The sequence below is a fragment of the Trachemys scripta genome, chromosome 4 (genome assembly GCF_013100865.1).
Source record: "Trachemys scripta elegans isolate TJP31775 chromosome 4, CAS_Tse_1.0, whole genome shotgun sequence".
NCBI classification, from domain to species: Eukaryota; Metazoa; Chordata; order Testudines; family Emydidae; genus Trachemys; species Trachemys scripta.
Genome location: NC_048301.1, coordinates 67,803,548 through 67,825,647, shown reverse-complemented (window position 1 = coordinate 67,825,647; position 22,100 = coordinate 67,803,548). Strand labels below are relative to the sequence as shown.

General features: G+C 45.2%; 1 protein-coding gene across 1 annotated transcript in view; it reads right to left on the bottom strand.

The window, feature by feature from the left end:
* ACTN1 (actinin alpha 1) overlaps nucleotides 1-22,100 on the bottom strand; it is a gene marked incomplete in the record, with an annotated part of 136,267 nt that overhangs the window by 12,005 nt on the left and 102,162 nt on the right. The window contains 9 exon segments of the mRNA XM_034767982.1: nucleotides 2,110-2,244; nucleotides 3,232-3,414; nucleotides 5,811-5,951; nucleotides 7,330-7,438; nucleotides 9,901-10,051; nucleotides 11,676-11,823; nucleotides 12,669-12,899; nucleotides 14,428-14,520; nucleotides 21,356-21,523. Coding sequence (XP_034623873.1) covers nucleotides 2,110-2,244; nucleotides 3,232-3,414; nucleotides 5,811-5,951; nucleotides 7,330-7,438; nucleotides 9,901-10,051; nucleotides 11,676-11,823; nucleotides 12,669-12,899; nucleotides 14,428-14,520; nucleotides 21,356-21,523 — 1,359 coding nt within the window.

Here is a 22,100-nt window from a genome sequence, read left to right as displayed (position 1 = left end):
GGCTGCTGCTGGGAGTGGGGGGGGCACCTAGGGCCAGCTGGGGACCGCTGCTCGAGGCCCCCGTAGCAGCAGCTGGTATGGCTGTCCCTGGGGCCACCTGAGCAGCTGGCTCTGGGCGGCTGGGGGGGGGGGGGGGGAGCCCCCCTGGCCCCCGCAGGAGTCACGGAGGTCTTGGAAAGTAACGCAATCAGTGATTTCCACAACATCTATGACAGATATGGAGCCCTAGTTATGCAATTTCCTTTCCTCCCTAACCAGTTTGTGTGCTCACCACATCAGACACATGCTATACTCTCGCACTTTGTCACATATGCCAAGTCCCAATCACCAGACTTTTTGGCGCTCTGTGGAAAACCTCATCAACACCATCCTTTAAGTAAACTGATCATGGGTAACTACTGAGTGAGGAGGTTTACCCTCCTTTACCTTTTACCTTCTGCCTCTTCCCACTAGGAAGAGGTAAAGCCACGTGCTGCAGGACTGATCCCCACTAGCCTTGAAAAATAAGAAGTTTGAGAACAAGGTAGGCTTTGCTGAGTGTGACCTCTAAAATGAACATATCAGACCTTTGATTGTGCATCCAACTAGGATGAGGCATATCTTCTCACTTTGCAGGTATAATTTGCACCTGAATTTTACACCTGGAAAATGAACTGTGGGTGCACGTCTGAGTAGGTCACTTCAAAGGCCATCATTCCACAAATCTACCCCTTGATGTCTATCAAGATCATCTAGGTCTAGGGATTAGCATGTGTGCAGGGTAATGGTGCCTGCCAAGTTGGAAACAAACTGTTACCCCATATCATACAACTCCTCCTTCTCCATCACCAGTTAAACAATGGGAAATGTTTTAATAAAGCCAGGACCTCATGCTTTCAGAAGACATGGGGACATGACATGAGGAGACTTATATAAAGCCATTTCTGTGCAAATCAGAAACTTGCCAGCAAAGGGGTAGAAGAGGCTACATAAGAGATACATCTCTGTACTTGGACAAGGGTGGGGATTTGAAGATGACAGAAGATGGAAAAGCAGTGATGCTGGGAACAGTTGGAGCTCAGAGGAGCATTATATGTTACCACCTCCAACTGTGCCACTTGGGTCACTGACCCAAAAATCAGTAACAGCATTGGCGTTTCCTCAAGGCAGACAAGCAGCCTACACTGAGGAGATCCAATGAAGTGGAATCACTAGTTGGGCAACATCTGATGATAGAAGACAAAGGCATGGCTGATTGCTCTGCGAACCCTCTCAGTATGTCTATGGTAACAGTAATTTAAAGGACAGGGAATAAGCTGGCCAGCACTTTTCTTTTCCTCAGCTAGGAGAGAGATCAAGATGCTTTCCTCACAGGTATCTGCTGTCCTGCTTACTTCATGCTCTTTATCTCCGTGTGCCTTCTCTTGTGGCTTTTTTCTCCTCACATCTCTGCTTATCTAGCACTGACTCCCTTCTTAAATGTCTTCCTTGAAGAGCCTCCCTCACCCCTTTCACCTCCTGCGATCAACACTAGCCTTCTTTTTTTTTTTTTTTTTTTTTAATGGAGATATCCCATCTCCTAGAACTGGAAGGGACCTTGAAAGGTCATCGAGTCCAGCCCCCTGCCTTCACTAGCAGGACCAAGTGGTAAGCCAGACACAAGTTCTTGTACTCTTCTATCTTTAACTCTACTTACCTTAATTCAAATCTTAGCTAAAAAAGTTCTCCCTTAAAAATTCTCTTTCCTGCTGCTGTTTTACCACATAATTGTGTTTATTTTGTAGTGCATTTTGAAACAGATGGTATGAAAGTGGTTATACAAAATAAACTTCTGCTGTATTTGTGTAAAGCAAGCGAGAAACTCTTTGAATATATTCAAGTGCCAGCATCCCTTTCTCGAGGCCACATTTTTGTATTTGCTGCAAAGAGCAGGGAGAAAAAAGTACCATGCATCTGATTAGCCAGAGACAATCTCAGCACACACTATCCATTGACTTTCCGTGAAAGCCTCCCTTATTGAAGCATGAAGAGAGGATTGCCCAAAGGCTGAAGGAAGAGGCAATCCAGAATGCCCGCTGCGATTGTGGAGGAGAGGAAAAAAAGATTGTTTCAAAATTATTAAGATGCTACCTCCATCTTGGTTTGGATCCAGGGTCCAATGACATTAGCCTGTGCACCAAACTGTTTGCGGAGTCGTTCATTTTGTTGCTGGCGTGTGTGCTCTTCCATCAGGGCTTGATCCCTTCGGGGAACTAACTGTCGCACCTGTAGCAAAACATACCAAGGCATAGCATGCGTTTCATGCGTGGTAAGCCAGACACTATGCATTCAGAAATGGGGTGTGGACAAATAAGAAGTCATAAGCGTCTGGCCTGGGCTGGATGGCTTGGGGGACGAGCAATGGGACATGAAACCTGTCTTCTCTACAGACGATGTTAAATATAACCCAGGTTATACCTAACCCAAATAAGTGAACATCCCATGACTCTATGATGGCCTGTGTTAAATGAGTTGAAGGGCTCTATTCAATTGCCATTTGCCCACAAAGACCATCACCACAACTGGTATTAGGGATAGCGTCTTTCATTAGCACAAGAAGGGAATAAAAGATCCAAGTTCTCTTCTTTAACCTGCACATCCTGCACTTTGAAGCACACTAAGCCCCAACACGTGCGCTGGAAACAAATCATGCGAGACGAGCAGAGCCTGTGCTCTGAGGGGATACTGAGAATTCGGTCTCTCTGGTGTTTGGCTGGTGGGTCTTGTCACCTTTTGAGAATCTAACTGATCACCATATGTGGGGTCGGGAAGGAATTTTCCCACAAGGTCAGACTGGCAGTGATCTTGGAGCATTTCACCTTCCCTTGCAGCACGGAGTGCGGGTCACTTGCTGGAATTATATGGGTATATCTCACTTAATCATTTCACTGCCATTGCAGGGGCCCTGGGCACTGGGGCATGTCAGTCCCTCATATTCTCAGCCATGACCTGTAATAGTTTAGTCTGTGAGCTGTAATACTTCAGTTGTTGGGGTTAGTGTGTGGGCGCTAGGTGATGTTGGTGGCCTGTGATATACAGTAAGGCAAACTAGATGATCCGGTGGTCCCTTCTGGCCTTAAACTCTATGTCTCTAGCTGAGCACTGTGCATTGGACAGGAGAATTTAGAAAGGGAATAATTCACTTCCTAGGGTGATAAAATAGGCTGAACATCTTCTCCCTTACAGAGAAAGTGCAAGGCTACAAGCACTCACATGGTCCCATTTGCCATTGATTTCCTGTGGGGTTATGGTAGTGTAGGGATTGGTTCCTGCCATGTTGACATGGTAGGTCTGGACAATCTTTGAGACTTCATTGTGGATCCCCAGGATGGCCTGTCGCTCCTTGTCGGCATCTGGCAAAGTGGCCTTGAACTGTTCATGGGCAGTGGTCAATCCCTGGAAAACAGAGGCGCAAGCAGAGGAGAGATAAGAGCATTAGTCAAAAACACCACGTTAAGGTGTTACTGAAAACAGTGCAGTTTGGAAACTCCTCTGCCGCTACAGCAGAGCAATCAATCTCTGAGGGTGCAGAAAAGGCCATTCCACAGCAGGTAAAAGCCACTTTTATGGCACTCAAACATTTTTCAGACCTTCATAGTTGGATTAAAGCAGGCAGTTATGAGGCAAGTTATTTTTGCCGTGTTTAGTTGTATCCCATATTGACTAGCTACAGAGATAACATCACAAAACCTGTCAAATACATCATGCTTTAGACTCTGGTGGGCTGATTTTCCCAGAGTGCTTGATCCCTGCAATGAGGGTTGTGAGCACTAAATGACTTTGGAAAAAAGAGATCAGACTACTAGTGTTACTTTATAGCAGCTGGGTGACTAACAGAGTGCTAGCACAAATAGCCATTAGTTTTTTCCAGGTAGGACTGTACCAGATCCACATCTAATATGGTTACAGTGGAATCAATAGAAGTAGGCCTAGTCTGTTCAGGGATCACAACTAGGTGAACATCTTCCAGCACACAGAAATTGGTAAATTCCCATTGGCAAAGTGCTCCGTAGCTGGAAATGGCACTCTCTCCATGACCACAACTGGTCCTTTCTATTCCTCTTAATGCTGCGATTCCCAAACTGTAATCTAAGGTGGTCTGGGGAACACTTGCTGATAGTTTGTGGACAGCTGGCAAGTCACTTGGGACTGGCTCATTTCCGGCCATTTCTAGGTTTGTAATTCCAGAGAGCATGGAAGCCTGTAAAAGAGGAGAAAGACCAGGGAAACAAGTGCAGGGGGAGAGGTGGCAAAGGGGACCAGGAAGCAGAGGTGCAGGGATAGAGAGGGGAAGAGGAAATGAAGAATGAAAGCAGAATGTGTGACTGATAACCTACTTCTGTTATACACAGTTAAACACAGTAAATAATTTCCTATGTAAGCAACTGTTGTTGTGTTCACAGGAATGTAGTTCAAGTATGAATGGAAGGGGAGTTTAGTCCATGAAATTACAAATGGGAGAAGGCGGTGTTCATAAAATGCACTCTCTATTCAGATTTGATCTACAGTATGGAAGAGTTAAAATAACTCATTGGTCTAGGACGGGGTTCTCAAACGTCATTGCACTGCAACCGCCTTCTAACAACAAAAATTACTATACAGTCCCAGGAGGGGGGACTGAAGCCTGAGCCGAAGGGCTTCAGCCCCAGACAGTGGGCTTTGGCCCAGGCAGTGGGGCTTGGGATTCAGCTTGGCCCTGGGCTTCAGCTTCAGCCTTGGGCCCCAGAAAGGCTATGCCAGATCTGGCAAACCCATTAAAATGGGGTTGTGACCCACTTTGGAGTCCCAACCCATAGTTTGAGAACCACTGGTCTAGAAGAAGCACTTTAGCAAACGGCAGGTCTCTAGTTCAGTAATAGGGCTCATGCTGTGTCAGTACCATTTATGACATCTCCACCCAGTAGCTCATGGTCCACACCCAAAAAGTCCACCAGCACTCTACGCATTCTCTCTCATGTGCAGTGTTGCTGTCAGACAGCCCCACAATGACCTAACCTGGAAGTGACAGTCTCCTAGCCTGATGGCGAACAAATCAGTTGCTACCATGAAGCAACAGCTGAACAGCAAGAAGAGCCCGTTTCTTCAGCTCAGCCAGCCTAATCCAAGCAAATACATGTACTGTCTGCTGTCTTCACAAGTGCTAGTCAAGCAGGAGAAATAGCAATGCCTTTCAGAACCCAGAAAGGCAACTGGTACACTGAGGTCTGAGGACTATGGGGAGCTACTATAAGCTTTTTCCACAACAGCCTTACAGGAGGAGAGGGGAAGATGAGATGAGTTGTTGCCTCCAATGACGTCATGGAGATTTGAAAGCTTTGACCCTCAACAGTAACTCAGCAGCAAAGGGGCGAGCACAATATTCAGCAGTGTAGCTGTCCAGCGCAGGACTAGAGAAGCCATCAAAGAATCAAGAGGAGCAGAGGAACTGGGGGTGGGGAATTATGGGACTGTTGGTTTAGCACACGGGGCCTGAGAGTAGCTTTAAGCCCTCTCATTAGGATAAGAATTCATGATCCTCTCGACTCTCAGTAATTTTTAAGCAAGACCCTCACTTCTCCTTTAAAAATCCACATTCAAGTCTTGGTATCCAGTTAGATGGGAGTAAACTTGGCTTATATCCACTTGGATCAGATCTTCTGAAGAATTTGAGGAAAAACTCAATTTTTCCCCCCAAAGATCACCAGATAGAGCAGAAGTGCCAGAACACCATAAGCACACCACTTGCCATAATCAAGTGAAAAGTATTGTCTGATTGCACACAAACACATCTCAGGGGAAAGACTTGCATATACCTGGATCTCCTCTATGGTATGAACAATGAAAGTGTCCTGCAGATCCTCCATGGCCCCCTCCATCCAGTTATTGAAAGGGGCGGCTCGTTTTGCATATTCCAGGTATAGCTGGTCAATTGTCTCCAGCAGCTTCTCTGTCCTCTGGAATTCCCAAAAAGAAGAAAGGATTAGAGAACAGTTACCGGACAGCATGCTTTGTAATTAGCTAAGCAGGGCCTTCCTCCTGTGTTTATCTGCTCCCCCACTCCTTGCCACGGCCCTGCTACCTGAGTGTTCTCAGAAGGAAGTGACTTTAAAAGTGTTCCTGAAATTAGGGTCTGGAACTGGAAAGACCGACTTCTTAAATATTTTTGATTTGCATATACTTAAATCAGCTACATGAACCATAACATTCTGTTATATAATCATGCCATTACACAAGATTGATTTTCCCCTCTTCTTTTTACGTATTTATTTTTTTAAGAATAATCTTTTCAAAAGAGAGCTAAGTTATAAAATACAGGAATGCCAAGAAAATGTAACAGCTCACGTAATGCAGAGGTGCCAGATCTGGTGGCACAGCTAGGCTAGAAGTAAAAATATGACACTTGTTTTCTAGTCTGGATACCCAAGCGTTGGGAAATAGTTTGAAGATCTGAAGCTTAGTGCTAGTGTGCACTGCAGCTGGTATGGGAATCCATGCTAGGAAAGGAGGCTGCTGGCTGTCCTGCATTTATGGCATCCTATTGATGAATGGATGAAACCATGGAGTGGTCCTAGAAGTTCTCTCTAGGTCAGCAGCAAATGATGCAAGAGAGAAAGAGGGGACCATGTGGCTGAGTGAATCACACTCTTCAACTTCAAGTTTCTGATAAGCAAGGAACAACAGAGGGCCTGAAAAGTTCTCTCTGCTGGATGGCCTTATAATCCCAAGGGCAAGTACCTGCAAGGTTTCAACCTTCTTCTGGAACAATGGGCAAGCATGGGGCTGGCGAGCTTCTGTTACAGTGGGTGCACAAGTTACACATGATCAATTTTCTGCAGTGGGGGAAGGAAGCATTGGTAGACTTCCAAAAAAACGGTTTCAGAGTAGCAGCCGTGTTAGTCTGTATCCGCAAAAAGAAGAACAGGAGTACTTGTGGCACCTTAGAGACTAACAAATTTGTTAGTCTCTAAGGTGCCACAAGTACTCCTGTTCTTCTTTTTCCAAAAAACCATTTATCTAGGAGAGATCATAGGTATCACCCCTGTTTTGAACTTGCATCGTCCTTGGTGCATTGTGTTATCTGAATTGCATTGCCTTTGTTTAAATTGGATCATAAGCTCCTTGGGCCATGAGAATGTCTTATAGAATAGGAAGTGAGATAACAGACTAAATTCCTGAGTGAGTGTAACACTTGATGGTGCTGGCAGTCAGCCCTGGAGAGTAAAACTCTCCAATATCCCCTGAGCAAGCCCAACACAGTCAGCAGCAGTGCAAGATTCCTCCAGACCGCCAGGCCAATGTGACTCAAGATTGATCTTAGTGAGCATATCTTACCTCCAAGGCCTCTCTACGTTTCTGGGTTAAAGCACCCAGATTGTCCCATTGGTCACATATCTTCTGGCACCTGGCGTTGACACTTGGTGAGTCGTAATAATCCAGCTCACTAACAAGCAACAACAAAAATGGAAAAATTAAACAAAGACACCCAGGGGAGGAACAATCAACAATTCCCCATCAATCTCAGAGAACGGAAGTAATCAAAATCCCCCCACCCCCTGTAATGAGGAGACTTAGAAACCAACAGTACCCAGCTTTGGAGTCATTGCACATGATGTTACAGAGTGGTATCGTGTATCACACTCAATGCTGCTACATGGAGATTATAAAGTAGAAAAGAACCCCACCATTGATTTCCCATGACTATTTTCCAATTAATGGTGCAGGTTGGGAAGATTTGGGCAAATGGGCTGGGAGAGAAAAGCTGAGACTTCAGTCCAAGTTGGGAGTTGGTGATTTTCAAGTACACAGCCAACCCAAATGCATTCCACTTCAGAACACCATGCTGCCTAAATACCTACTTCTTGTATATAGGGGAGGGGGCTGAGAAGGTCCTCACTGTGAATTCAAAGAGTGAGAAACCATGCTAATGGATGTAGAGTGCTGCAGGCACCCTTTGGGCAATGAGGAACATACAGGAGCAGCTGAGGTGCACAGAACATTAACTTATTTAAAATAACCTCAGGATTAAAACGTGGATTGATTTGCCTTATCCCCTGCTCTAGAGCGCAATGCCAGCAATGTCCATACTCATTCTGTTAGAGTGAGGAGACCGAGAAGAGCACACACATCTCTCTCTTGGTCCTGCACTTAGCAGGAAAGGAAGAGAGTAGCTTGATGACACCCAGCCTGGGTAGTGTCTGGGGCAGGAGCCAGGCCACGCAGCAGAGAATCCTGAATGACAGGTAGGATAATTGACTTGACTATTGAGTGAATACAACACTTGAAAGTGCTGGATAATGAAACTCTCCTATATCCTCTGAACAAGCCCAGCAGAGACAGCAGCAGGGCAGGCTTCCTCCAGACCACACAACCAACAGGTCTCAACCTTGACTTGTTAGAATAACTCCAGAAGGGAAGGGAGCTCAGCATCCGTGTTCTGTTACTTGGCCCCTTTTCGCTGAGGCTGCTAACAAAGAGCAATTGATGCCAATCCTGAGGTTGGTTTTTGGGATGTGCGCTGAGCCCTCTGTTCCCTCCTGCATTTCACACAGCTTGAAAGGGGAGGATCTCTTCCATCCCAGGACCAGGGCTCTCCAATCTCTCTCTCTGCTGCAATCAGAGATTTAACTGCTTTGGGTGCTTAGCTAGCATGCAGCATGCACTCTGGAAGTGGAGGATCACTAATTCCTATTGACTAGCTGGCCTTAGTTCTAATCGCTCAAAGGGATTGAGAAGTAACTTGGCCCTCCTCCCCTTCTGAGGTACCTCCTGAATTAGACAAGGGGGCAATTCCCAAAATCTCTGCTGGTGAAGGACTGATCCAATAAGCCTGATCCTGTAAAGAAAACAGCCCCCCAGCCCCAAAAATGCTGATGTTACCCCAGTCAGGCTGTTCAGGTCAAGATGGGGTGGATACTTATTCTTCAATGTTAAAGAACTGAGCCAACACCAAGTTGTGCTGGTCCTTATGCAGCCCCAGCTAATTCTCTTCCTTACATGCTATTGACCAGCTCTTGCCTGCCTACAAACTGCCCTCAAACTGTGGCCACCACACACCCCAGCTTCCCCGACTGATGAGGCTCCACTTCCCTTGTGACCCCTGCGTCACCCCCTCCAGGAAGTAGAGCTGAAGTGCAGCATTCCAAGCAGGAGCCAGGGAAGGCAGTCAGAGAATTCAGTCTGTGCTGGGACCCACTGGCCCTGGAGTCAGTCAGGAGTGTAGACCAGGCTCTAGCTGCCAGGCCAGGCATATGGTGCAGGACTCCTGGAAGTGTGGAGCCTTATTCACCTGCATAGGCCCCAGGGACCTAACAACAGCACCTGCTTGAAATCATACAAGTCATCTCATACAAATCTGTGATTGATGGGTCCATCTCTACTCCCTGGCAGACGAAGCAGGGCTTGATATATGAGAGGGAGGGAAAAGGATTATAGGGTAGCTTCCTGGTTGCCCTTTCTAAGCTAGCAAGAAGAGAATAGAAACAACAACGACCACCACCAAAAAAGCTATTCCTCATCCTGAAAAACTGCAACAGCGCAACAGCAACTGTTCTGAAATCCAGCAGGAGCAGGAAGAGGACCAGGCTCTTTAGGGAAGAGTTAATGGCAGCACACTGAGGTGGAAGAGGGTGGGAACCCCCTTTCAGAATCAAGCATATGCTCCTATCTTACCACTACTAATCTTCCCCACAGAGAGCGTTTCCTAACCTATACCTCTCTCGTGTTTCAACCCCTCCTGCCCCCTGATCAGAGGACAGTGTCATTGGGATTTTCCTACATTCCTGCACTCTAAATCTTAACAGGGATTGTTTTATGATTGTGCTGGGCAGGACAGCAAAGCCGATTAGCCTTCAAGGTCCCCATTCTAGCTCCTAGAAAGGCAAATGCAGCAGGCAGTAGCCGTACTTGAGTTCTTGTGCAATAGCAGCAATCTGCTCCACACGGTCCTGGTGAGCAGCTAGGTCGCTTTCAAAGGCCTCATGTTTCTTCAGCAGGGCCTTGATCTCTGACAGGGTAGCAGTTTCATAATCCTTCTGCTGCAGCATTACCTCCTTACCTACAGAGGGAGCCAAAGGACAGGAGAATGAAACCAATAAATCGGCATGGATTCTTCATGCCCATGCTCAGGCCAACTAGCTTACACTCCAATGGTGGACCCACCACTACTCCAAATGTAACCCTTCGAACACTCCTGCAATCAAGACAGGCCAATTTGGAGATTCACACTTTTCAGTCTCAGACGAGTCTCTTGGATTGTAAGTATCAAGTGTGAACTGCCAACAGCGCTGCTCAACCAAGTGCTGTCAGTCACACTAGGACCCAGATTCAAGTCTCTAGCTTGGAAGAGGCCCTGGGGGTTTTTCGGCCTTCCTCTGCAGCGTGGGGCACAGGTCACTTGCTGAAGGAGTCTCTGCACCTTGAAGTCTTTAAACCACAAGTTGAGGACTTCAATAGCTCAGATATAGGTCAGGGATTTGTTACAGGAGTGGGTGGGTGAGATTCTGTGGCCTGCGTTGTGCAGGAGGTCAGACTAGATTGAAGATCGTAATGGTCCCTTCTGACCTTAAAGTGTATGAGTCTATGTGGCCACAAGGGGGAGATGGCTACATAATCAGAATGTGGCCACACTAATATATTTTAGTTAGAGAATATATTTTATGGAACATAGTCGTAACCACACTGCCAGAGAGGTTCTGGAAGGGTAATGAAGCAGGTTTTATATATATTTCAGGCATAACACCAAAAGCATATATTTGCCACAGGCCAACCAGTAGTTTTCCAGCTCAGAAGATAGAGATGTACTGACACTCATGCTCTATATGGTGGCCATTCTGACTATATTATTTGTTTGTAGAAGACTTAATTCAATGGGGCCCTGAATATAGTCCTTAGGTGCTCCTTCATTATGTTATTATTTTCCTAGACCTGAATCTCTTCTCAATACTAACATTCAAATTATTTTTTCTCCTTAAAAATGTGAGTGGAGTTGGTGCTCATGAAAGTCTCAAACACACACAACTGGTGTGAGCCAAGCAACAGCTTTGACAGCTGCAATAAGCACCTCCCTCCAGCTCTGCCAATTGATCTACATTTCCACATGCAGCACTCTCCTACAATCTTGGACCTATCCACTTTAGTATAGATTAGAGCCATATGATTTATTTATTAATTAATTAATTATTATTATTGGCAAATAGTAAATTAGCTGAAAATGCATTTTTCAGGCCACCAAAACCATTCACAAATTCAGGCTGAATTCAACAAATACGTTCAGCTGAAAAAAAAAATATTTTAGAAACATTTCAACATTTTGTTTCAACTTTTCTTTTCAAAGTGACACTTTCAAAATGAAATGTCAATCCAAATCAACATTTTGTTTAGAAACTGCCCCTTTGGATCGACATTCAAAGTATTTTGTTTGATTTAAATTAACATTTCTCTGTTTTTTTCTCTCCCCTTCTCCACCCCCCAGAAAAAAAAAAATACATTCAGTTTCAATTCAAAACTAACCAAAAAATTATCAGTTTGACTATTGAACCAATTATTTGCTCAGCTCTAATCTAGATGTGAAAGACCAGTACAATCACTCCCGTGACACCCAGGACTCTATCTTCAGATAGGCAATGGCATGTTTTCAGAAGCAAAATGCTTTCAGAAGGAAGCATTAGGATTGGCATTACCATCTGTCCAGGACTCGTGAATGGAAGCTTTCTGCCGGAACTTCTCAGCCAGGTGGTCCAGCCTCTCTAGCCTTCGGATCTCATTCAACAGCCATTCCTCATAGCCCTTCTCAGCCTGCTCTAGGCCTCCCCATGCATTGTTTATGTCCTGCAGTGATGTAAAAGGTACAGCAGCGTGAGAGGAAGGAATTAATTCAGAAGATTGGGAATGTTCTTCAGCATCATGCTTTGAGCATTCATCCAAGCGGGCCATAGGCTTCTAATTACTCTGTAGCAACAGGAGGCTGTATTTTGGCTCCATGGTCATGAGATGTAGATTTGCAGCAGGCTGATGATCTGGCCAGTTGGAGTGCATTTAGCAGGTCAGAACCACAGAACCCAAAAGACACTCTGTGAAGCACTTCCACTCACAGTACGTTATCTATGAATGTCATGAGAGGCAGTCACATGCCTCCTAGTACGAAAAAACCTCTTTGATCACTTTCTTCAAGAGGTCAATAAAAAATTAGTTTGTGGCCTCAAAAACAGATGGACCCAGCGTTCACCCAATCACAGATTTCACTGTCAGCTAGCCAGGAGCCTGAGGGCCGGACCTAATTTGTACACAGAGAAGCAGAGACTGGACCGCCACTCCCACCTTAATGTGCAGGAATAGTCTGTGTGAGGACAATAGGTCCCAGGGAGCCAATATCCCATCCTGATCTAACTGCTTTGATCAGGATGGAGTCCTGCATTCAGAGACCAGTGGTTCCTATTGAAAATGAGGGTGGCATGGCCACACTTCTCTCATGCCTGTCTGTCTCATCTTCTTCTCAAGAACTGTAAACTCTCTGGGGCAGGGACCATCTTTTTCTTCTGTATTTGCACAATGGGGTCCTCATCCATGACTAGGGCTCCTAGGCGCTATGGTAATACAAATAATATGGCCTAAAGTAGTAAGCTTGATTTGGAAGGGTAGACAGATGCTTTGTGCTTTTAGCACATCACACTCACCGAGACCATTTTCCCCTCTGAAGGCATGAATGCCGGCCTGTTGCTGAGCCGCAGCTTGGTCTGCAAGGTATTGAAATTGATTTCAAGTTGGCACTTCTCCTGGACCTTGGGGGGCTTGTGCAGGCGACGGTAGTCCCGGAAGTCCTCCAGTTTCTGCTGCATGGCTTGCATGGTGTTCTCGGGCGCCCGATTCTCCAGCCAGGGAATGGTGCGGCGGATCCATTCCAGCAACTGAAAACAGCAAGGACGAGAGGGAGGAGTCAGAATAGCTGCAAAATCATTACAAATTAAGCCCCAAGTTTAGGTTTTGTTAAAACTACTTGTGTCCTCAGAACTTAGTAGGGATTGTCCACTTTATGTTTGGGTGTTGCCAGCAGGGTTCTGCCAAAGGCAAGGAATTGGTTTAAGAAAAGGCTGTTAACCACTTTGTAAAAGTATGGTCTTATGGTATCTACCCTGTACAGACTACCATGCAGAGGCACACGATTAGGGTGACCAAATGTCCCAATTTTATAGGGACAGTCCCGATATTCGGGGCTCTCTCTTATATAGGCGCCTATTACCCCCCACACACTGTCCTGATTTTTCATACTTGCGCCTCTGGGCACCCTACACACGATTACAGCACAGAATGCCTTGATGTGGTTAATTCATAGTTCAGTTCTGCAGAATCAAGACCAAATTCTGTTCTCAGATCATGCTAGACCTTAACAGGGCAGTTGCTTGGTTCAAAAATACTGCAAGCCTGTCAGTGTTTTAGCTCCGTTGGGGCTACACTGTTGTAACTGATTTGCCCTCTCTGACACAGAAGGGTCTATGCTGTAGAAACGAAGTTACTGCCTCCATTTTCATTTTTCCACTCTAGCTTCTTTGAAGTCAGCACAGCCCGGAGAACAGTCTTCCAAAGCAAACAGCTGCTAGGCAGCCAGCAGGGAAATAAAACAATGGGCAGCTCCGGGTGGAGCAGAAAGCTGCCACATGCTTTCCTACAATGCAGTGGGATCTCATCACATCCATCCCAAAACAACTGTGGTGGCTCCCAGTTCATTTCAGGATCAATTTTACAACTGTCCTCTTTGTACTCAGTTATTTATTGTCTTCCTCCAACCCTGCTTATGGACCTTATCCCTTTGCTCTCCCATTTGCTTCTTCTACTTGTCTACCACAGGCCTCCTATGGTCATTTCTGCAGTCTCATAACTGTCTTTGTGTGAGCCTTGTCCCCTGCAGCTCCCGCTATCTGGAACAGTCTTCAGTTTCTAGCCTATATAGACGCTTTCCAAATGTTAGTGAATGCTCTTTTTCTTCCTTGCCTACACCTTTAACTTCTCTTCCCCATTATGATTTACTTAACTCAACGCATGGACACTACACAATAAAGTTGTACAATATTGCATATCTTTTCTTAAAATGACTTTTTTTCTCTTTAGTTTTAGTAATACAATGATTTCTTTCAATAAAATTGAGAATCCGAAGGCTGTTCCACTCCGGATGGCCACCATTTTAAAGTATGTTACATTTGACACCTGACATAGTTCAGAGTCTTTCATATTTACCTATTGGAAGAAAACACTTTCTAAGGAAACATGGGATGGTATATATTCTACAGTACTAGAGATCTGGCTGTAGGTTTAAAAACACAGTGCTGTGTTTGTACAGAGCCTAGCACAACGGTGTCCTGGTCCAGGACCGAGGCTCTACAGTAATACATGTAATACACACAACGCTGCCCAGGAATTGACAGCAACATGGATACTTACGTCACTGGCCAGCTTTTCATAGTCTTCCATGAGCTGTTCATTCTCCTGATTGACTGCCAACACCTTGCAGATACGATTGGCTGCTGTCTCCGCCTGTCAAACAGGAGACAAAACAGGAAGGGGAAAAAGTGTCAAAACACCATAATCCAAAACTTGTGGTTTAGCCTCCTGCTACGTACCTGTGGGAAGGGTAAAGTCTCCCATCACTGGCTCTAGCAGCCCATCTCTGGTCTGAAAGCATGTCCAGGAAACTTAGTTTTTTATTTGACTTTCTACCATAACTGATATTTTCCCCCCCAGTAAACCATCTCTCTGCAATGCATTCAGCCTCCATGCTCAACTGATGCAGCAGTCTAGGCCTGTCTGCTCTGGGACAATCAGAGTTCTGGGTCTTTTCTGAAATTATTCATATAAGCGACCTAAGACATCCTCTCCACCCCACAAGCAGACGCTCAAAGTCACAACTCCAATATTTGATCTATGATGCCTGGGCACTACTATGGCAAGTGTCAAACTGGGGGAATCTTCCTTAAATGCTTTTAACCTTAAGAAAGTGCTGTTTATTTGTATTTGATCCTGACGCTGGACTCTGGGTGAGTCTTTACCTAATTTCTAAGAAAATACTTAAGTTTGTACTTTCCTTACCCTCAAAATCTATCTAACAATTGAGCTATCTTCTAGCCTGTCCTACAATATACAGTCTTTGATATCCTTTACGTGCAATTCCATCTCAAGGCATAGAAGTATCTGATGGATGGAGAAACCTTTCCTTCCTTCCCCACCAGCTATTCAGACCTACATTTATCTGGATTTCCAGCTGAGAGTGAGCTCTCCTTCCATCTAACTGGGATTTGTTTCATAATCTCTCTCCCTCCTTCCCCAAATCAAGTCTCTTGAGCAATGGGGTATCATCATTACAGTGGCTTTCTGCAGGGAGACTGGACATATTGAAACTTGGATCAAGGAATGGAAATCCCAACTGCAAACTAAGGTCTGAACAGTCTGCCCTGGAGTGCCACATTATTAGCAAGAGCACGTGCTTAACACTTGAAATATATACGAGGCTTGTTCTTGGGGCATTACTAGCCCATGTATCTGCACAGCTCCTGTGACCACGAAGGAGAGTTAGATCCTTCTCCAGAGGTGGACAGAGTCCTTGGAACAACATCTGCTGTGCAGACAACTTGAAGGGCCATTTTCTTTCTGGCCCAGATAGCAGTGCACTAGAGGCCATCATCATCATACTTATCGCCTCTTCTCACCGAAGCCCTAAAGATACTATCACTATCCTACCTCCACAATGTGGGTATCTCCAGGTGGCTGAGGAAGCTGGGATAGGATTTCCTATAGAGGAAGTCAATCCCAACTCGTTACATCACTCACCGGTGGCCAACAGGAGACTGTTGTTGAGCAATGCAAGGAGTGAGTGCATATGGTGTCTCTACAGCTTTCACATTCTGTAAATTACAGGGTGCTCTAGATCTGTAAGTGGAACTGACACCAAAAGTGGTTGTGTGCATGTGATTCTGGAGCAGTAAACAGCCCATCATTTAATGAGCTCATAACTGACACATTTAAACATACATCTATTTTTAAAAGGAATTTAATATTTGTTTATTCAGCCTCTGATGTCATTGGAGAAAAATCCTCTCGTTATTGTGGCTGATGCGAGGTAGCAAGAATAGCAATAAAAATCATAAGCTCCAAAATGACGTACAAGTCGCACAGTCCCAAAGGAACTGGTGATCTTAGTCGTTGGGAAGAGGCTCAGTGTTCAGTCATCTCTCCCATAGCTAAACTAGGCCAGCTAGCGGGTATACAAATATTAGCTACATTAATAAGAACATGTAGAAATGGTCTTTAAAGGGGAAAGAGCCATTTAGGTAAAAAATATAAATGAAAAGTGCTCAGGACAGTTTAAAATGTCAGAAAGCATTCTCTTGTTTTGATTTTAAACTTCCTCTTGGCTGGTACCAAAGGCTCATTTTTGCCATCCAGGTGGACTTTACAGAGAGGATATCAAGTGATATCTCAAAAAGACATACCCCGTGCCCCTACATCCAATGTGACTTGAGGGAGAGAGACGTCACCTCAAACTTTATAGGACCCAGGGCCAGGGTGGTGGTGATTTTTTTTTTTTTTTTTGGGTTAATTTTCCAACCCTGTTATTCACATGTGGCTGTGGCAGCAGCCTACTAAGCAGTAGGGATTCCATTTTAAAGAGGTATATTTACATGTGTTTGATGGCAGATTTCCTCCAGTCCCCCCACATTTTGGGTGTCCAAACACAAAAATCCCCAATTGCCGATGTTTAGCTTGTTTGGAAGTCAGTCTCTCTCTCCCCTACACCAACCCCTGCTTCTCTGTGGCCCTGCCTACTGGATTTCTCACTAAATCATCCTGTTACTACAAGTAACAGTAGGAGCATTACAGTAGACAAGGTGCTACAACTACTAGAGTTGCAGGCAATATGTTGTGCTGACCTGCTTTGATTAGGGTTAGACAACAGAATGTTCCACGTGATCTCCATTTGTAATCCCAACAACGCTCCCAGGAAAGGGGCAGCAGCAGAATGTTTAAGGAAAGGAGTGGAATGTAGATATAATTTACGTAATGTCTAGACGGCTCACCACATGTTCCTTTATTAAAGGAATGTTTATGGACAATTTGCTGCTCCTGAAAGGTTCTGGACTGACAGTCCCAAAGATTCTAGCCACAGAAGAGATACAACACAGGCAGTGGCACCATAAGCTTTGCCCACTTTATCTTGTCCATGTGTCTCAATCCTGGCCTTGAGGAGCTACCTCTCTAGGGATGAAAGGGGAGTGGTCTCCATGGCCCATTCGACCCTGGGTCTCCCTGCTGAGAATGTCAATAAAGCGATCTAAGACCCTAATGGTTTCTGTGATGTGGCCACTTGTCTATGACTAACACATGATCCCAAGAGCACCCCAGAACACTGCATACCAAACAAACACTTTATAAAATAGCAAGAAGTTATTCAGAAAATTTCACTGCAGAAGTCAAGTTTTACAATATATTAAAACATATTAAACCCAACCAGTAGTTAAACACCCATGCAGTTTAGTGTTGTGAAAGTTAGAAGCAGTTAGAAAATAAGCAAACCAACCAAAGCAAGTATACACACACATTTTTATATATAAATCATTTAAAGGAAAAGCAGCCATCCACATAAATGTCATGTCAGGCTGGGGCCCCTGTACCTTTAAAGACTCAGTATAAGGGAATGAAAGAAGCGGAAAGCTGATCATGTGACCTCCCCTTCAGGGCTGGTAGCAGTAATGAGAAATCTGAATGAAAAATGGAGCGACATCACAGTAAGTCACCTAATCAAGTAAGAGACAGCAGTGCTTAAAAACACTCCGTGCTCCTTGACCTAGTGAGAGTCATGCTCAGTAATCACTCTGTATTAGCCCGGGATTTTAAATTCGTCACTCAACAACTGGAAAATGTAGGACTTGCCCTGGGAGAGCTTCAAAAAGGAGCAACACCCTATCCTCCAGTCATAGTTAAGTTCCTAGCAAATTGACAATTTAATCAATTTTCTTAATCCTCCCTATACGCCAGTTAGACTACATGGGATTCAAACCTTAATAGCGAAGAAGCAAATTTTCTGATTCTTACTCCAGTTACTTGGTTCAGACATTGTGGCAGTAGACAAGGTTTCTGTTTACAGTATCGATAGAAGCCCTGGCACCAGTACTAATTGCTAAAATGGGCACAGGAGCTGCTGCAAATATTTTCAAAGGATGGAGTGGGATGGGAGAAGAGAAGAACATAGGATTGAGGGGCAGCACCTTTAACACCACCAGAAACTATCCAGTTCTTTCACCTTCTACCCACATTTGAGCTTTGCCATCAACCTAAACTGAAGAACTGTGTGTGGGGCAACTGGAAAAGACTGGGGCTGGTGGTTAGTCTGGCATGGGCTCTGGGAGAATGGTCTTTATTCCACTTAGCCTGCTGTGAAGAGTTTCAAATAATTTACTAGCCAGGATCCTCATGGCAAAGCCGCCACCAAACCCATATATGTCAAGTAGGTGAACCTACTTCAGCACTGTCCAAATGGAGTATCACATTTGCAATTTACTAGGAACCAGAGCTGCACCTATTTTGCATAAAACAGAGCAGGTCCCAGCATGCAATGTTCCAGCTTGATTAAAAAAAAAAAAAAATCTTATGGTTCAAACTAGCTCTTTACATGTGGAACCTGCAACCCATGGGTAGCATCTTGGTATAAAAACTGATGCTGGCTACCATCAGCACTGATTTATATAAATTACATGTAGCCCTGAGGTGCTTAGTATGCTGCCAGCATGGCTCTCCCTTGGGAAAAATGTGGACTGTGCATCCTTTATAGAAAGCAGTTGTGAGAAAGAAGGGAAATTTGTGTTCTGTTTGTAACATGTTAATTAAGAGATGGGTCTAAGTCTCAAGCTTTGGACCATATTTCCAAAGCCCCTGGTCTGAATCCCCTTGATCTTGGAGGGGGAGGGGAAGAGGAGACTGCACACCTACACTTAACAGTACACTGAGCTTTCCTCCTATAAAAAGCGCTACTAGAAAATTGGCATTTTAGAAAACTGTTGCTTGGTAGGAGGCAGGGATCTCGGAGCTCGCTAATCAGTTCCTTTGGGGGTAGGCCCAGTGCCAGGCAAAGGGGCTTGGAATAAAAGCAGAGAAAGAACTAAAGAAAATATTGCAGAAGATAAAGAAGCTGACAGAAGGAGGAAGAAACAGCTGGTTTGGTGAAGGGAGGTGAATGAGTGGGAAGGAAAGAACAAAAGGGAGACGAGCCAGGAGAGGAGACATGGGTAAGAGAGGGGAAGTTCAGGTGGTTCAACAGAGACTGATTAGGGATGAAACTCGCAGCGGGAGCACTGTCTAGGGGTAGGAAATTATGGGCTACTTCCTCTTAGGTAGTTCACATATCGTTGGAAATTTGCCTAGGAAGAGGCCACTTTCTGAATCCATAGTTTCCTCATATTACTTCTTCAGCCAGGTTAAAGATCATACGTCCCAGAACAGCTATGTATGTGGTTAGACTGCTCAGTGCATGGAATTCCCTGCCTCTATGTTCATGGACCAAAGGTTTGGGATGTTTCTCAGACTTAACTGTTGGGGGGGGCAGGGAAGAGAAAAGGGAGGGTTTTGTTAGGAGTAATGTCTCACCTTCTGCGCACCTGAGAAGGCGTGGTAGTAACATGAAACATAGGTCATAATGGCCTTCTCATCCGGCCTTAGCGGGCCTATAATATCTGTGCAAAGAAGGAAAAGAGGTTGAAAGGATAAAGTAAGAAGCAGAACATAGAATAAAATAAACAGTCATGGGTGGTGTGAGAGAGGGGGAGAAAACTTCCCATCATGCATTGCAGGACAGGCCAAATAGATTTCCATGCGGAGAGCTGGGAATTCGGATCAGAAAGTGACCAGCAGGGTTGGCTCTGTGGATCAAAGTGGTACCACCCCTTTCTCCTCCCAGCATCCAGTTCTTGTTCCTAGTCAACCTCCAAATTACATATTTTCACAGCCCCACAGTCAGTGGGCCTGACCCAGCCATGAGAATGAATAAAATTTATGTATTGCTTTAGCATTTTAAGAGTCTGCTCTTGAAAGGCTTGTGAGTCTTAAGTGGCCGGGCCATTGCAGAGATCAGACTGCCTTCTTACAGAGTATTTCCCATTCTGCTTCAGTGTGCACTGCATAATCCTATGGCACTGAAGCAGTTACAGTGTGTTTGATTTTTGAGGGAGATTTATCAGGTCTCACTTAGCAATATTTTCTTTAAGTAACTACACACCAGCAGGCAATTGCTTGGCAAAATACAGCGAGGACACACCTGTCCAACCTCCATACACAAGGGGGGGGGGACACAAGGGAGGAAAGAAAGGGAAAAGCAGGTGTCTCAGATGCAATATGTGATCCCCTCTATTTCAAGAGCCACAGCACCAGAGGGTTTGTCAAATAAACTCTTTAAACCCGAGCTGAATCTGGGCTGAGTTCACTGTGTAAAAGGAATAGGTGTTATGCTGAACTCTGCCAGGAGTGGTAGGTTCGTATTTGGGGTGATCCCTCCAGTGGCTCAGTTAGTCAAAGAAATACTTCCATAGATGCCTAAGGAGTAAGTGAAGAGAATCAGGAAGAATTAAGGCTTGCAACAGTGGTTGATTTACCAGGTCTAGTGAAGACCCGCTAAATTGACTGCAGATCGCTCTCCTGTTGACTCCTGTACTCCACTGGATTGAGAAGAGTTGGAGGAGTCGACGGGAGAGCATCTCCCATCAACATCGTGTAGTGTGGACCCGGCAGTAAGTAGATCTAAGCTTAGATCGAATTTCCCCTGTAGTGTACACAAGGCCTTACAGACCCTGTAGCTCAGGTGTAGTGAATGTGTATAAGGGTGAGTGAATGTGTGCTCTTTCTGAAGCCTCCTGCCCAACCAAAATTCCCCACCCTCGCAAAAAAGTGGAACATCAGAAATAAACTCAGATAATGGTATGCTGTAGTGTCTGAGCAAGCTTGGTGGCCTACCTTGGTGGCCTACACATCCCAACAGTGCGTTAAAGATTTAGGTTTGATTTCCAATTCTAGTCCTACTGGTATGACAGGAGCTGGTGCTCAGCTAGTTGAGAGGGAATCTTGATGGCAGAGCTCCCAGTACCACAGGATTAATGCGCACTCGGCAGCCCTGTAGCTTTACTGTACACTGACTGTAGGGATATGCTCTCCCAATCCCTGCCCCCCAAAATATTATGTTTGGGACACCACTTTGAACCAACAGCCAACTCTACCAAAAATAATATAAAGATGCCCATAGCTAGAGAGGAGAGAGAGAAAGAAAAAAGGTTTGGACATTAGCAACAGGACCAGGTGCGCTGTGTGGAGGGAGCTTGGAATCCTGCGATACCTTCTGGGCTCCTGAGAAGGCGTGGTAGAAGCTAGAAACATAGGTCATGATGGCTTTCTCGTCAGGGCGGGCAGTTCCAACAATGTCTGTCAAAAAAAACCTGAAGTTAAGAGCATATCGACTGATGGGAGAAGAGCAAGGGAGGAGAGCCAGAATGGTCCAGGACACCTGGTGTGGGGCACGTACATATCACAGGAAAGTCCTACTCTGCACACTCTTTGCGCAGGACTCCCTGACCCTCCCCAGCAACCCTTTCCTCACCAACAAAACTCCCAAGAGGAGGTGTAATCTAGCCTCTGGCAAACCTAATGGGATTGCAGTACATTTCGTGTTGGAACATTTCATCCCTCTCTAGAAGGATCCAGCCAAGGCAGAGCTGTCAATTGAATCAGTGGGACGAACCCAACAAAGCACCAATAGGCTGTTGTTGTGTTTATAGTTTTAGCATAATTCAACTCCTACATCCCCTAAAAGTTCTTGAGGTGAGTTTTTTCCTGCCCCTCAAACCACACCAACATATGGATGGCCTGATTTTCCAAAGGTGCCAAGTGCTCCAAGTCCCATTGCTGTCGGTGGGACCTCACACCTCTGAAGATCAGGCCATCGGTATTTACACTGCAGAAGTACACACATTTGTTCTATTCCTTTAGGAAGGAGAGCCGCTCTGACAAAACAGGAGAAATCCTGCATGGCCTTAACCATCTGTTTCTATCATTCCCAAAACTAGATTCAGTTATTTCTGGGG